The sequence below is a fragment of the Siphateles boraxobius genome, unplaced genomic scaffold (genome assembly GCF_051911475.1).
Source record: "Siphateles boraxobius isolate OS27281-9 unplaced genomic scaffold, OSU_SipBor_1 67, whole genome shotgun sequence".
In the NCBI taxonomy this organism is placed as follows: Eukaryota; Metazoa; Chordata; class Actinopteri; order Cypriniformes; family Leuciscidae; genus Siphateles; species Siphateles boraxobius.
In genome coordinates, this window is record NW_027509194.1 from 351967 (window position 1) to 367500 (window position 15534).

A 15534-nucleotide genomic window follows, 5' to 3' on the forward strand; every position below is an offset into this window, starting at 1 on the left:
GAAAGACTACACGCCTGCGCACTATATATTCAAACACGCATATCTATAGACTAAACACGCAACACGCATGTGCACGCCGTCTGCGTTTTCACAGGTTAGCGTTAAGGGTTTTCTGTTAGAACGGTGTCGTGTTAGCGGCCGCTAAGTTAATAAGTTAAGTGAATCAATCAAAACTAACTTTATCTGGACAGTAACTTTATTCTAGATCTGCTGTAAAGCCTGAACAATCTCTGTTACTGTAATCTCCTGTTATCACTGTAAAGCTGCTGTGAAACAGTGTGTATTGTTAAAGCGCTGTATAAATGAAGGAGACTTGACAGACGGCTGCGATGCGATAAACCGATTATTGACGCATTTTTTAATTTTTTTTAATACAGATTTTCTCTTTTCTCACTGTGTGACTACTTGGTACTTTTAAAGCAAAGTGTTTGTAATGATCCATAATGAATTTACTTCCAATACATTTTATTAATTAAACAAACGGAAGTTATTTGGCAATAAATGTTACGACAGAGTTTGTAATTCGCTTTGCCTTTTCTGAGTTGTGATGAAGCTTTTACTGTTGTCCTGGTTTCCACGTCTGCGCCGTTTGATCTTACATGTGGTTTATAACATAAATCTGCGCTGAATTTGAATGCTCTCGTTGCGATGTTATTAATTCTGCTGTGAATTCAAACGCTTTCTCACTGGATCTCCCAGTGCTGTGTAATAATTAACAGCGTAGCGTGACTGAGATCGGCCCACGAGAAAACCTGTTCTGAGCTCGCGCTAAACGAATAGTGCGGTTATGTTTAACACATTTCCTGGAGCTCAAACAGTAGAGCGCTCTGTCATGGGTTCGATTCCCAGGGAAAGCAAGACAGTTCTAAGATTGTAAATGTGTACCTTGAAATTCAACGCAAGTCGCTCGGAATAAAAGCATCTGACAAATGCATAAATGTAAATGTAGTTTTGTTTGCCGTTTCTGGTATGTAACAGAAGTTGCAGCTCTTGTCAGTGCGACCTCTTGTCGTTCATTTGGTCTCAGTCTGGAGCTCTACTTGCATGAAGTGTGGATTTTGTCCAGGTCATTTATTCCTTCAACTTCATAGAAGCCGAAGTTACGCTAGATTTTAATGGAGATTTTACTCAACCATCATGCGTCTCTAATGCGCACAGACTGTCCCGGTGCCTTTTGCGTTCCGTCAACTTTACGTTATCAACTAGGGTCGTGAACCTACACTGGTCTCACGGTTCGGTTCGATTACAATTATCATGTCATCGATTGAGTTCAATTCGATATGGCGATGCATTACGATGCACTGCATCTGCAATTTTCAATTTTACTTCAAAAGTGATGTGTGTGTGCGTGTTCGCCTGTTCGGGAAGTCGCTGCGACAGAAACAGTGACATTCCAGTTTAAGTTTGAAGGGAGTAAAGTCTGTTTATGCCATTAAGAAAATAAAATTCTGTCAAATCAATTTTGTTTTAAAGAAAATGTTCATTTAAAAGCAGCGTTCATTCATCAGTGTATCAACCGTCGCCGAGTCGCTGTTGAAGTGACGATCATCCATTTATAATCACGTGTAACGACACAGAATAATTGTAATTTGACCGTCGGGTGCGGATACTTAATCAGAGAGCATTATTGTGGCGGACGGATGATTTGTGTGACGCTGGAGCTCATCTTACTCTGCAGGCGCTAACAGCTCGCGGTGAACACGGCTAACGTGGTTTATCAAGTTAGTGTATTACCTCCTGCATGTTATATTTGTGTGTGAAATGAGCGCACACAGTGTGTGTATTCTCCAGGTCGTGCACCAGGGTGTTCATAAAAGCTGAAATGTGCCCAGATGTAGTGGTGTGCCGTTTTCAGAATCGGTGATGACGGTTATGACGTGAGTCAAATGTAACGGTTCGTAACATAACCGTTCGTCTGTTATAGTACAACTTAGTTTGAATAAACGAGCAGAAACTGATTAGCTACTTGCTTTACGTTGATTTAAAATTAACAGCAAGACAACTGGAAGTGAATGTGCTTTCCATTACATGAAATCACACACAGTGAACAGATCCTTAACAAAACAAACAAAAAAAACTTTGCAATGAACGTGATTTGTTTTAAATAAATAACACAGTAAACAAAACCTTAAAAAAAAAAAGTTGCAATGAACTTTGCAATTTAGACGCGCAAACTGGGTGCCAGTGCGGTGAGACGTACATGCTCGGGCAGATTCGGCTGGAAGTCATTCAACCTCGGATGTTACAAAAAAAGCCGTGCACACAGCCAAGCGAAATGGGGTCTTGCCGGTCCTGCGCACCCAACGTATCATTTTTGCCGCGCGCATCTCGTGCTCGTGCGGACGCGTCGAGAATAAACAAGGCTTTACTCCGTGTCAGCGCGCGCTCTGATCGGTAAAGGGGCACAGACCCAGCACCACTAACTCCGCCTCCGTCTCCCTCGTAAGCTGATATTAGTATTTAAACATTCTCTATGATAAAAAATGATTGTAAAAAATATTTTAATAAGGTTTTGGCGGTTATAGAGTTCTAATGACGGTGTTCAACTATAACCGTCGGTCTCACGGTTATATAGTAACCGTCACACCCATTACCCAGATGTAGGCTTTTAAAGTAGTTGGAGCATTTTTAATTACTCGCGTCTCTCCTCCCTCTGCCAGTGTATGCTACCGCGACAAAGCACATACGCGATAAATGACGTCAGAAAAGCATCAGTACATTATAATCGGTTATGGTCTATCACTGAACCGTCCTCGTCTGCATCGCGATGCATCGTAGAAACGATTAATTTTGACACCCCTATTATCAATAAACATTTAGAAAATCGATTCGTTTCACAATTGTCCACGTCCGCGATGCATCTAAGAATACACCCCCCCCACCTCTAAACATGAGCATGTGATCATTGCCTGTACCTCCTCCATTATCCCTGTCATCACGGGGTCCGACTCCTTCTTCTGCTGAAGCTGTTTCTCCAGAGCTTTGACAGACACGACCTGCAAGACAAATCACACCCCGGTCAGATCAGTCTATGATCGTGAGGAATAAAATGTCTCCACACTCTTCTTTCACACACAGATGGTTAGTGCCGCGCTGCAGTGCTCATCATTCTATGGCTGGTTTCTGATTATCATCTCTATCATGGTTATGCTCACATGACACTGATGTTCTCGTCATCATGAAAATGTATTATTTTCATGCTTTTTAAACCATTGCCAGTGCAAAAACACAAGGTGCTTATTATTCTAAGTGAACGTAAACAGCTGGGACAGAAAACGCATATTGGATTCGTGCTTTTGGTCTTAAAGTGACAACAGCATAGTAATCCTGCTGCTATCTGATTCATTAATGTTAATCAAACTAAAAAAGATGACTTGTGGCTTTAATAACAATCAATGTATATTTCATTAATGCTGTGAAGACTATGCAGTTTTATTTTGACTAGTGCTGGGCAACGATTAATCGTGATTAATCACATCCAAAATAAGTTTGTGTTTACATAATATATGTGTGTGTACTGTGTACAATTATTTTGTAAATATAAATACACACATATGCATGTATACATATTAAGAAATGCATGTATGTATACATTCATATATTTATACATTTATATTATCGATTTATAAATATTTGATATATAAATAACACTTTTTTTAAACATATACAACATGCATATGTGTGTATTTATATATACAAAATAATTATACAGCACACACACATATATATTATGTAAAAACACACTTTTATATTGGTTGGGATTATTCGCTGCCCAGCACTAATTATTACATACACTTACTGTTGCAGGAAAAATGAAAGCCGTTTATTACATTTGTTTCTTAGCCTATATTGAATTTATCTAAAGTGTTTGTAATTTGCCACCTCTCAGTACTGAGTTCTGTTTCGCTGCTTATTGCACTTTAACAGTCAAATACGCACAAAATAATGTCAAAAACAGTTGAGAAAGAAAACGCATGTGTAACAGTATATTGGATCCGTGCATCAGGTCTTAAAGTGACAGCAGCCTAATAATAATAATCCTGCTGCCAAATTTTGAGATGATATTAAAAACCACTAGCCACAGTGACTGGTGAGCAAACAAGTGAATGTGAAGGCCTGTTTGGTGATGTTTGGTGGTGTACCTGCGCAGACGCAGGAGTGGCGACTGAGGCCGGTTTATGCACAGCGGCTGGAGGAGCGGCGCTGCGCGACAACACTGAAACACAACAACATCATCATCATCATCATCATCATCATCATCATCATGGCTCCAGGGGCTTCACATTTATAAAGACATTCACAGAATGATCCAACATGTGAAAGTATGACTTTTTAATTTTTTAGGATTTATTTAAATGCCCATATGAATAAAAATGTTGCTAAATGAATCCCACTTTATGAACAGTTTACATTTAATTCAAGCACAAAGCGCATCATATCCAGCTCAAGGAAATATAAATCAGCTGTTTTCTATGTGAATATATAGTAGTGTAATGTATTCCTGTGATCAATGCTGAATTTTCAGCATCATTACTCCAGTCTTCAGTGTCACATGATCCTTCAGAAATCACTATAATATGATGATTTGCATTCCCATTCAAAAGTTAATAATAACAAAAGAAAATTAATACTTTTATTCAGCAAGGGTGCATTAATTTATCAACAGTAGAGACATTGATAATGTAACAATATTCTATTTCATGTTGTTCTTTTGGACTTTCTATTCATCAAAGAATCATGACAAGTAAAATGCATCAGATTCGTTCTGTTTTCAACATTGATAAAAAATTGATACAAAACAGGGTAAAAAGAAATTCCTTTCAAGGACTTTAAGCACTACTTTTTTGGTTTTCAAAGACTACATTCAGAGATCACACATATCAATTATCAATACTATCTTTAGTATTTAAGGATTTTTAAAACTCAAATAACAGATTTAAAGCATCCAAAATACAACTTTCAACGCATTTAATGATATATATTGAATACAATTTTCATAATGGCTATTATTGTCCAATAAATAATATTTTATACTATAATGTTGGTGTACTTTGTATCGAGAAAAGGTCTAATGGGGGTTTATCAGACGGACTGCAGTGTAATTTTCTGTGAAAAGATTGTATTCGTGTTTTTTCGAAAAAATTAAATTTCACATATTGTATTTAAATAAGTAAAGCACTTTTCAAGTACCTGTTCAGAAATATGGCTGTTTCCAAGGGTTTTCCAGGATCTTAAATTTCAAAAAAGTCAAATTCCATACTTTAAGCACCTTGTATGAACACTGTTAGTACTTAACTTCGTTCCTTCATGTTAAAGTGTGTATGGAATGACAATAAAAAAAACCTTGAACATCAGTTTGTCTCTTCATAAATCCCCATTTGTTTCTCACTTTTAACGTAGGAATAAATCCATGGATTTAAAGGTGCATTGTGTAATATTTAGGAGGATCTGTTGACGAATGCAATATCATACGCATAACTATGTTTTCAGTGGTGTATAAAGACCTTACTTAATGAACCGTTATGTTTTTCTTATCTTAGAATGAGCCGTTTCTGTCTACACACACCGCGGTTCTCCTTACATCGACATGTTTCTACGGTGGCCCTGAACGGACAAACGCGCTTCGTCACTATGTTGCTCTTCGTGTAAAGAAACTGCTAAAGTCAGCGAATAAAACACTGACGCAATGATGAACAAGGAACAATAATATTCGCAATAACATATAATTTTACTGAATAATTAAGTAAAAATAATTTCTTAATTTATCTTTGTAAAGAAACCTTATTGCTGAACTGGCTACTCTCTGCTGTCTCAGACGACGACATCACTTCCTGTCGGTCACTGTAACTTCTGTTGGGTGCAATTCACAACCTCACCACTAGAGGCTGCTAAAAATCACACACTGCACTTTTAAAGCCGATCATACTTGCCTTTTATAAAGGAGGAGTTGGGAATGTGAGCGTGTACCTGCAGGGACGGTTGGTTTGAGCGCTGGTCCCGTCGGACCGATGACCTCCACGGGTGCCGGTTTGGGTGTCGAGGTCAAAGAGAACGGCTGGGCAGGAGTCGGGACCGACGTTATGGTGTCCACCGCCGAAAACCTGCCGCAAAACACGCCAAATGCTCATTTAATCATTCAGGATTATCCAGAAAATTAAATATTGAGATCCGGCCAAGCGGCAACCTTTCAATCTCTAGAGAGATCAACACTGAAGTGATTAAACTGCAGTTCATCCACTGGCCACTAGAGACCGGCTGCAGAAGAGACTCAATCCCATAAACCCTCATGTTAAAATGCCCAACTTTACAGCAGAATAAAACATGTTTACAGTCTGGTGAAAGAAGTGGTTTTGGTCTATATCGCAAATTTTGCCCTTCATGACGACTGTGAGGGAGGTGAATGTTTTTATAACTCATCCGTTTAGATTATATTAAGCCTTAAAGTTCTGCATAATTAAGGGCGTGGCCACTTGAGTGACAGGTGGATTGCCACTGATATCACTACTAGTCGTTCGTCTGCTAGCGTTAGCGTCACCTCAGCTAATCCGCCTCGCTGCACATGTTCTTTTATCCGGGAGTGACGCGCGGCCAAGATGGCGACGGCCGGCGCCAACCACTTTGAGCTTCAAAAATGCTTTTCAGAAACACTACGGGTGACGTCACACACATACTTTTTACGGATCAGGTGCTCACCTGTCTGTGAGGTTCATCCTGACGGCAGGCGTTGCAGGCTCCGCCGGGGCTTTGGGGCCGCTGATGATGGGAGAAATAGTGGGAAGATGCTGAGGAGGAGCGGAGGAAGAGAAGGAGAAGGCAGAAGCGTCGGAGGAGGAGGGAGGTTTGGGAGCAGTAAAGGAGAAACCAGCCGAGGTGGAGCCGAGAGAGAAGCTAGACGGAGCGGCAGATCCCAGAGGAGGAAGAGAGAATGAGAAACCTGAGGATGACGGATAAGGGGGCGGAGCTGAGGAGGCTGGGGGCGGGGCTGTGAAGGATGATGAGGCTGCTGGGGGCAGGGCTGTAAAGGCTAGGGGCGGGGCTGTGAAAGATGAGGTTGCTGGGGGCGGAGCTGCCAAAGATGAGGTTGCTGGGGGCGGAGCTGTGAAAGATGAGGCCGCTGGGGGCGGGGCTGTGAAGGATGATGAGGCTGCTGGGGGCGGGGCTGTAAACGATGATGAGGCTGGGGGCAGGGCTGTGAAGGATGATGAGGCTGGGGGTGTAAATGCTGGGGGAGGGGCTGTGAAAGATGATGAGGCTGCTGGGGGCGGGGCTGTAAATGATAATGAGGCTGGGGGCGGGGCTGTGAAGGCTGGGGGCGGGGCTGTGCCAGGAGGTGCGGAGAACGATGGGAAGATGGAGGATGGTGCAGAAACAGGAGCAGGAGAGAAGGACGACTCTGAAACAAAAGATTTAAAATAGATTTAAAGTGCTACAACTGAAATAAATTTATCAACATTAGGGCTGTCAAATAACAATTCAAATTTGAAAAAAAAGAAAGTGCATTCGAATGTTGGGTGTGTTGAGAGGCGCGCGAGACATGATGACGGCGTAACTGACGTGGTGCGTTTTTGTTAGCTTATCCAGTACAGCAGGTGCGGCTGCGTTGTTAATGTGAAAAATGGCGGGAAAAGGCTCTTCCTGGTGAAAGCCCTCTCAGTTGGTGACAAAAATAGTGCAACGACACACTTGATCTTGACCAAACCTGCAAATCGGTCAGAGCTGAGTGTGCGTTTCATCAGCTGGAAACATCGTCAACAGAAAGCGCTCAGCACTCGCTCAGATCAAGTCGAGCGTCTGGTGATTTCGACGAACAATATGTAGATGTAGTGAGTAGAAGTGGATTGTTTTCCATTTAAAAAATGGAGTTTAGCTTTTCAGCCATTTTGACAGCCCTAATCAACATTAAAGCAGCCTGTAGGTTTGATTCAGAGCTCAATAAAGGCCCTGATATACTTCAAATGAAATCAAAGAACGAACTGGTGTGAAGTCATTGCGAACAAAATCAGGCCAAGACGAAGTTAGCTCCAGCTGGTAAACACCTCTGAACTACTATCGAGCGCAGCAGTCGGTTCTGGAAGTAAAAATTTATTTTTAACAAACACTTTAAAGTCGACAGCCCTACTGTGAGCTACGACGACGTTAATCAACGGAATACGCTTGTGTTCAAGTCATCAGCCTTCTTTGCTTTAACTTGTTTTTAAGATAATCATGTTTAAAACCTGATTTAATGGTGAAAAACTATATTACCCATGAGGCTGAAAAAATCCCACCAATCAGAGCATTTCTGTGTAATAAAGTGTAATAAAGAGATAATCAGCTATACTGCAAAAAATACTTTATTATTTGTGTGTATATATATATATATATATATATACACCGTATTTTCCGCACTATAAGGCGCACTTAAAAGCCTTTAATTTTCTCAAAAAACGACAGTGCGCCTTATAATCCGGAGCGCCTTATATATGGATCAATTGGTTAATTGGATCAATTGGTTAATTACGCTCCGCGTTATTAAATTCGCCCGCGAACTCGCGCTCGTGTCCATCTTATGGCCGCTCTTTCACACGGCCAGTTCAACCTCGTATAAATCAGGTTATGTGTGTAATTCACGTGCCCGCTCACGAGCGCTCACTCTTACTAACAGACATACGAACAAACACACTGTCCCCGGCGCTACTTGCGCGTCACAGAATGTTCATAAAACGTTCCCCTTTCACAGATACGGGGTCGTCTCATTCAAAACAGCCAGCTGTTGCTGTCAGCGAGCCGCCGCACATGAATACTCATATGAGTCAGGCTGCGAATGCAAGTTACGTGCCCGCCCCAGCGCGCTCACGCTTACTAATAAACGCCCCGCCTCCGGCGCCGCGCACTCGCTACATTCCCTTTGGCACATCTAGTGGATGCATAACGCAAACCCAGTCAAACGTTTGACTGCAGTATCTTATGCGCCTTATAATCCGGTGCGCCCTATATACAGTTAATGTTCTAAAATAGGTCATTCATTGAAGGTGCGCCTTATAATCCGGTGCGCCTTATAGTGCGGAAAATACGGTATATATTTACATATATTATCATTTTGCAATGCACTTCAAATCTATTGCTTCTATTGATATAATAAACAACTTTAAATGATTGGTTATTGTTTGTGTCCGATTTTTAAAAACTTTTTAGTTTGAAATCAAAGTTTGTACTGTGATTCCCTTTGAAGCTGGTTTGCTTTGGTTAAAAAATTATGATTTAACGAACACAACAAAAAAAGTGGGCGGGCACTAATGCACTATTGGTCAACGGGCCGATTAAATAATAGGTGGGTGTGGCTCTGAAGCTCCGCCTTCTTTGAGCTGTAAATCTTCTCTGGTTCATTTCTTATGTTCAGTCTGTCGAGTTCAAACATGAACACTTAGAGCTGCTTTATAGTAGACACTGAACTTTTAATTCTAATTGAAAGCGACGCTGACACTGTTTTTAATTTTTGTGGTGTGTTTACTTTGTTATTGAGAGGAAAGCGCACAGCACATATTTACCAAGCGGCAACCTTCCGGTCTCTCTCTTGAATCAAAGTGATTAAACTGCAGTTCCTCCACTGGCCTCTAGAGACCGGCTGCAGAAGAGACTCAATCCCATAGACCCTCATAGACCCGTTTACAGCCCGGTGCAAAAAGTGTTTTTGGTCTATATCGCTAATTTTGCCCTTCATGACGACTGTGAAGGGGGTGAATGTTTTTATAACTCATCCGTTTAAATTATATTAAGCCTTAAAGTTCGGCATAATTAAGGGCGTGGCCACTTGAGTGACATGTGGATTGCCGCCGATGTCACTACTAGCCATTTGTCTGCTAGTGTTAGCGTCACATCACCTCAGCTAATCCGCCTCGCTGCACATGTTCTTTTATCCGGGAGTGACGCGCGGACAAGATGGCGATGGCCGGCTCCGCCCACTTTGGGCTTCAGAAACGCTCTTCAGAAACACTACGAACATATTTTTTCACAGTCTATGATATTTACATATTCATCTAAATGTGAACTTGGTCAGGATATCGCAGCAAAGGTATTTCACACAAGCTTTTCCCCTAAGTGAAGAACGAGAGAGTATATCAGGGCCTTCAGCGAGTGGCGTATCTGAGGTCTTACGGGCGGCAGGCGCTCTCTCTCCGTCCTCGGGCAGCGGCATCGCAGGAACGCTCAGCTGTTTCGCCCTGGCGTTGAGGTTCAGTAAGGAGAACGGACACAGGACTCCGTCTGTAGACAGCAGCATCAGCGTCGGTGCCGGAGGCAAGCGCTTCTCATCAGCTGAGGACCACAGGAACAAAACTCTTTACAACAGGCAAACCAGAACTGTGACAACACAATGTTTAAAACTAGGGGCGGGAATCTTTTGGAATCCCACGACTCGATTCTTGGGGTCACGATTCAGTCCAAAATCGAGAATCAAATTTCAATTCGATATATGCGTAGATTTAAAATCTATGATCAAATCTACGCATATATCGAATTGAAATTTGATTCAAAATCGAGAACCGAACAGCAGATTTCTCTTAGTCCCAATCGAGCGGGAGTTATTTTGTTTGAATAATACACGCCTCATAACTGCGTTAATTTAAGCTAGCCTTTTGCATTATTAAAATGAGTGAGCATCAAGTCGAGAGACATATCTATGAAAGTAAGTGACTATCATCTGGATCTGGGTTGCATTTCCCAAAAGCATAAGTTGTAGGGCTGTAACGATACACCAAACCCACGATTCGGTTCGTATCACGATTTCTGACCCACGATACGATACAAACCTCGATTCTTTTGTTGGAGGAGAGAAAAAAAAAGATTTTGAAGGGAAAAAAAACATTTTTATTAAATAACATTTGAAAAACCTACATTTAAATCTTCTATAAATATTTGTGAGTCTTCATTTTCTTTTGTTTTCCTACTCCAGTTCTTGTTAAAACTCACTAGATATGTTTATTTGTGTATTTTGGGCATTTTTTGTGTGAAATCATATTTATTTCAGCCATCAAAAGCGTGTTTTCACTTTAATTGAGCGTGTAAAGAGACTCTGCTCTCTCTAATAGTAATTTAAAGATGTGGTAGCGCAGGATCTGGACGGGAAGGATAACTCTGGGATTCGTCTTCTCACAGCGCGACACAAGTTCGTGGATCAGTGTCGCGATTTCGGTTTCATATCGCATATCGTTACAGCCCGACTGAAGTGTGAATTGGTGGTAATCGTTCTACGATCAATGTAAGATTATGGGGAAACGCAGTCCTGATCAGTGGCCGATCGTGTGGAGTCAGAGGTATGTAATACAGGCCATTGCATTCTCAATATTTATTACTTTAGCTTCAGATAAAGGACATTTATTCTCTTTTATAGGCGGGTATTTGATCGTTACCACAGAAAACTGCTTGCGCGTCCTTGTTTTAACGTGCCTCTTGTATGTAAAAACCATAGTAGCCAACCTGTACACAGAACGATCGCTAGAAAAGCTTGACGTGCTTGACCTACTAAACTAAACATTATTTAAGGCTATTTGTTAAGATATTGATATGAACGGCTGTTGTCAAGTACAAGTTTATTAATAATGATTGTTCCGTTGGAAATCAGTGCGTCTCTAAACTGTCTGGCTGCCGCAGTCTTCTTTGAAACGACATTATGTTATTAAATTTGTGAATCGATTTTTTACCCCACCCCTATTTAAAACCCCCAAACGGGGCATCAACAGTTGATGAAAAGCTAATTAATTAAACAAAGTAACATTACAATAAACAAATGTGGCTGCACAATTTAATGTTATTAACAGTGTGTGCATTTTCCTGGTTTATGTTGATATTTTTCATTTTGACCCATTGAAGATAATTTGTGTGTGTGTACTTTCACCCTCTGAAATTTAAATGAAATAAAACTTGGTTACACTTTATTTTAAGGTTACATTGTTACAGTCTAATTATATATTCATAAGTACTGAGTAACTACATGTACTTACTCTAGGGTTAGTGTAGGATTAGGGTTTGGTTGAGGGATAGTTGCATGTAATTATGCATAATTTACTGTTATTACTATAGGGACATCCCGCGTGACGTCACGCCATTTGGAGCAGCCATTTTGATGGAATAGAAAATGCTATACCGCCGGTGATAATACAGCTCGTCGCGAAATATTTCTATCATGCCCGAGCGATGCTGTGCAATTGGATGCGAACAGATACGTGATCATACAAAAGGAATATCTTTATACCGTATCCCAAAAGAAACAAAACGGAGAAACAAGTGGTTGGCGGCAATAAACAGTCAAAACGCTGATGGCGGTGTTACTGTTTGGCCTCCAACTCAACACAGCTTTGCACTCTTCAGTTCAAAGCTTCAAAAACTCTAACGTTTTTTTTGTAGCAGTGAAAAAAAACCTACCAACATTAGCTAGAAACAGTATTAAAGTAGTAGTAAAGAGTAGAGAAGAGAGCCGTGGAATTGCTCAGTTAGCTTCAGAGTCAGTAACGTTACTGGTAAATGCATTTACCTAAAACACTGTAGCCCAATGTCAAAACGTTTTTATGTAATTATATTATTAGTATAATAATGAACTAATAATATATACAGTATTACCCACGGCAATGGATCTATTATTAGGGGTGGCCCACCCCTAATAATAGATCCATTGCCACTGAGTAGCTGACGGATGTATTCCGTCAAAATGGCTGAAACGCTGCTAGGGGTCACGTGACTGGGAGATCCCTATAGTAAGTAGATGTAACAAGGACACTAAAATAAAGTATAACCTAAAAATGAAATGGCGATATATCTTATACAATCATGACCGTGAGATCGAAGGCATGAAGAGCGGCTCTGCATGTGTTCAGAGCGGTTTGGTTCACAGTAAACGTCTCTCCAACTTGTGTATTTTTAACATGCATTTTGGAGCGTAAACACAGAAAAACACATCAGGCAAGTAGACAGGCATCAATCCCAGCAGCTCTTACACAGCTGTATGTCCTCCTGGTTGGTGTAATCGATGGCCACGCCCACAGGGAGTGTGTCTTCGCTGTTCTCGTTGACGGGAAGCTCCGCTCGACTGGCATCTTCCAGCAACCACAGCTCCCAGTTCACCTGCACACATACGCACACACATCACATCACACGACATCGCATCACACGACATCACATCACATCCCACGACATCACACCACATCACATCCCACGACACAACACAACATCACATCACACGACGTCACATCACATCACACGACACAACATCACATCCCACGACACCACATCACATCACACGACATCACATCACATCACACGACATCACATCACATCACACGACATGACATCACACGACACAACATCACATCACACGACGTCACATCACATCACAAGACACAACATCACATCCCACGACACCACATCACATCACACGACATCACATCACATCACACGACATCACATCACATCACACGACATGGCATCACACGACATGGCATCACACGACACGGCATCACACGACACAACATCACACGACATGGCATCACACGACATGGCATCACACGACATGGCATCACACGACATGGCATCACACGACATGGCATCACACGACATGGCATCACACGACATGGCATCACACGACATGGCATCACACGACATGGCATCACACGACATGGCATCACACGACATGGCATCACACGACATGGCATCACACGACATGGCATCACACGACATGGCATCACACGACATGGCATCACACGACACAACATCACACAGGCATGTGATTGGCCAAGGACAAAAAAGCAGGAAATTATACCGAGCCCCCCCCCCCAATTTTGGCTGAATATCGATATATATATCCCGATATTTTTTCCGCAAAGTGAGAGCAAATGTTCAGTCAAAGTCAAAGCCAAATATATTTTTCACTGTATAAATTATACATTGATTCTTATTAAAGCTACTATTAAAGTTCTCAGTCAAGAGCAGTGAGTGATTTCCTCTGTGTTTTGTTGTTTTATTAACATTAAATAGATAGTTCTCCCAAAAATTTTAACTGTCATCATTTACTCTCTCAAGTAGTTTTAAACCTGAATAAGTTTCTTTCTTCTGTTGAAGTATTTGGAAGAATGTGGGTAACCAAACAGTTGATGTACCCCAGTGATTTCCATAGTATATTTTTCCCGATGGAAGTCAATGGGGACCAGCAACTGTCTGGTTACCCACATTCTTCAAAATATCTTCTTTTGTGTTCAGCACAAGAAATAAATTAATACAGGTTTGGAACAACATTACAGTGAATAAATAATGACAGAATTTTTATTTTTGGGTCAACTATCCCTTTAAAGACAAGCGGCTGCATGTTTATTATTGGGGCTACTGTCTCTTTAAGACCTGTACACGACGCATCTAATATACACGCGCATTTGACAACCAGATTTCTCTCAGTTTTCTCGGTTTTCTTTCAGTTTAGACATAACCAACTTTCCTTATGTAAACCTTGTGTGTATTTGAGAGTATTAGCGAAATAAGACTCGAAAGATAACTTAGTCCAGTAACCAGGCGCTGTTAGACAGGCTTTTAGTGCATGTGCGCGCCGGGTGTTCGCGCTCAGTAAAGCGCATGTTAGAACAGCGCATCAGCAGTGAATGACATGTTTAACCGGCAAGGCTTTAAAGCACATGCAAATAATGAACTTTTGTGCACTAAGTGAACTGCTGTGTCCCGTTCCTCTGCGTTAACATTTGATGTGAGTATTTGTCGCGTTGTACACTAATGCTGTTCGAGACGGAGACGCCAGAACTGCAACTGATAGAATGCACGATATACTGTACATATTTCTACAAAAGCAGTCAGCAGCTTGCTTGGAGCAAGGATCACAGCGCAAATTTGAACTATATCGATATATCGCCCCAGCCCTACTGGTGGCCTAACGCCGATGTTCTTGTCAACTGACAACGATACCACTGTAGCGCGAGAGCCACTGAGGTACGGAATTGAGCAGGTGAACAAGCTGAACGCAAATAACGTTACGTCCTCGTTGATACTTGGAAAGGAAGGAAAAATCTGTACGCACATCAGCCTGTTGTTTCCTCATATCCTCTCCTTTTCACTCCGACAGCCGACTTTTTTTTTTTTTTTTTTACAGATCTACATGATTCACGTAGGTCACATTTTCAGGTCGGAAAATCCGGAAAAATCACATCCCATGACATCACACGACATCCCACGACATCACACGACATCCCACGACATCCCACGACATCCCACGACATCGCATCACACGATTATAGTTATTAAAGACATTGTTAAAATAGTCCAAGTGACTACAGTGGGTCAATCTTAAGTTTATCAAGCGACGAGAATACTTTTTTTGTGCAAAAAAAACTAAAATAACGACTTTATTTCAACTATTGATTTCCATCTCTGTGGGCCTCGAGTGAGTTCACTAGTGTAACAGCGCAGCGCTTCTGTGTTGTACGTCACACGCATCACACACATGACCAGCGTCGGCCAATAGTGAGCCTACAGGTGACGTAGCTCTACGCTATCACACTACGCTAA

General features: G+C 41.4%; 1 protein-coding gene across 3 annotated transcripts in view; it reads right to left on the reverse strand.

The window, feature by feature from the left end:
• The window catches only part of nup214 (nucleoporin 214), a 96578-nt gene that overhangs the window by 66228 nt on the left and 14816 nt on the right, over positions 1-15534 (reverse strand). For all 3 annotated transcript variants that reach the window (XM_077213905.1, XM_077213907.1, XM_077213904.1), the window contains exons 10-15: positions 12969-13095; positions 10135-10293; positions 6694-7393; positions 5968-6101; positions 4143-4216; positions 2916-2996 (exon numbers count right to left, since the gene is read on the reverse strand). In XM_077213905.1, coding sequence (XP_077070020.1) covers positions 2916-2996; positions 4143-4216; positions 5968-6101; positions 6694-7393; positions 10135-10293; positions 12969-13095 — 1275 coding nt within the window. The remainder of the gene's footprint in view (positions 1-2915; positions 2997-4142; positions 4217-5967; positions 6102-6693; positions 7394-10134; positions 10294-12968; positions 13096-15534) is intronic.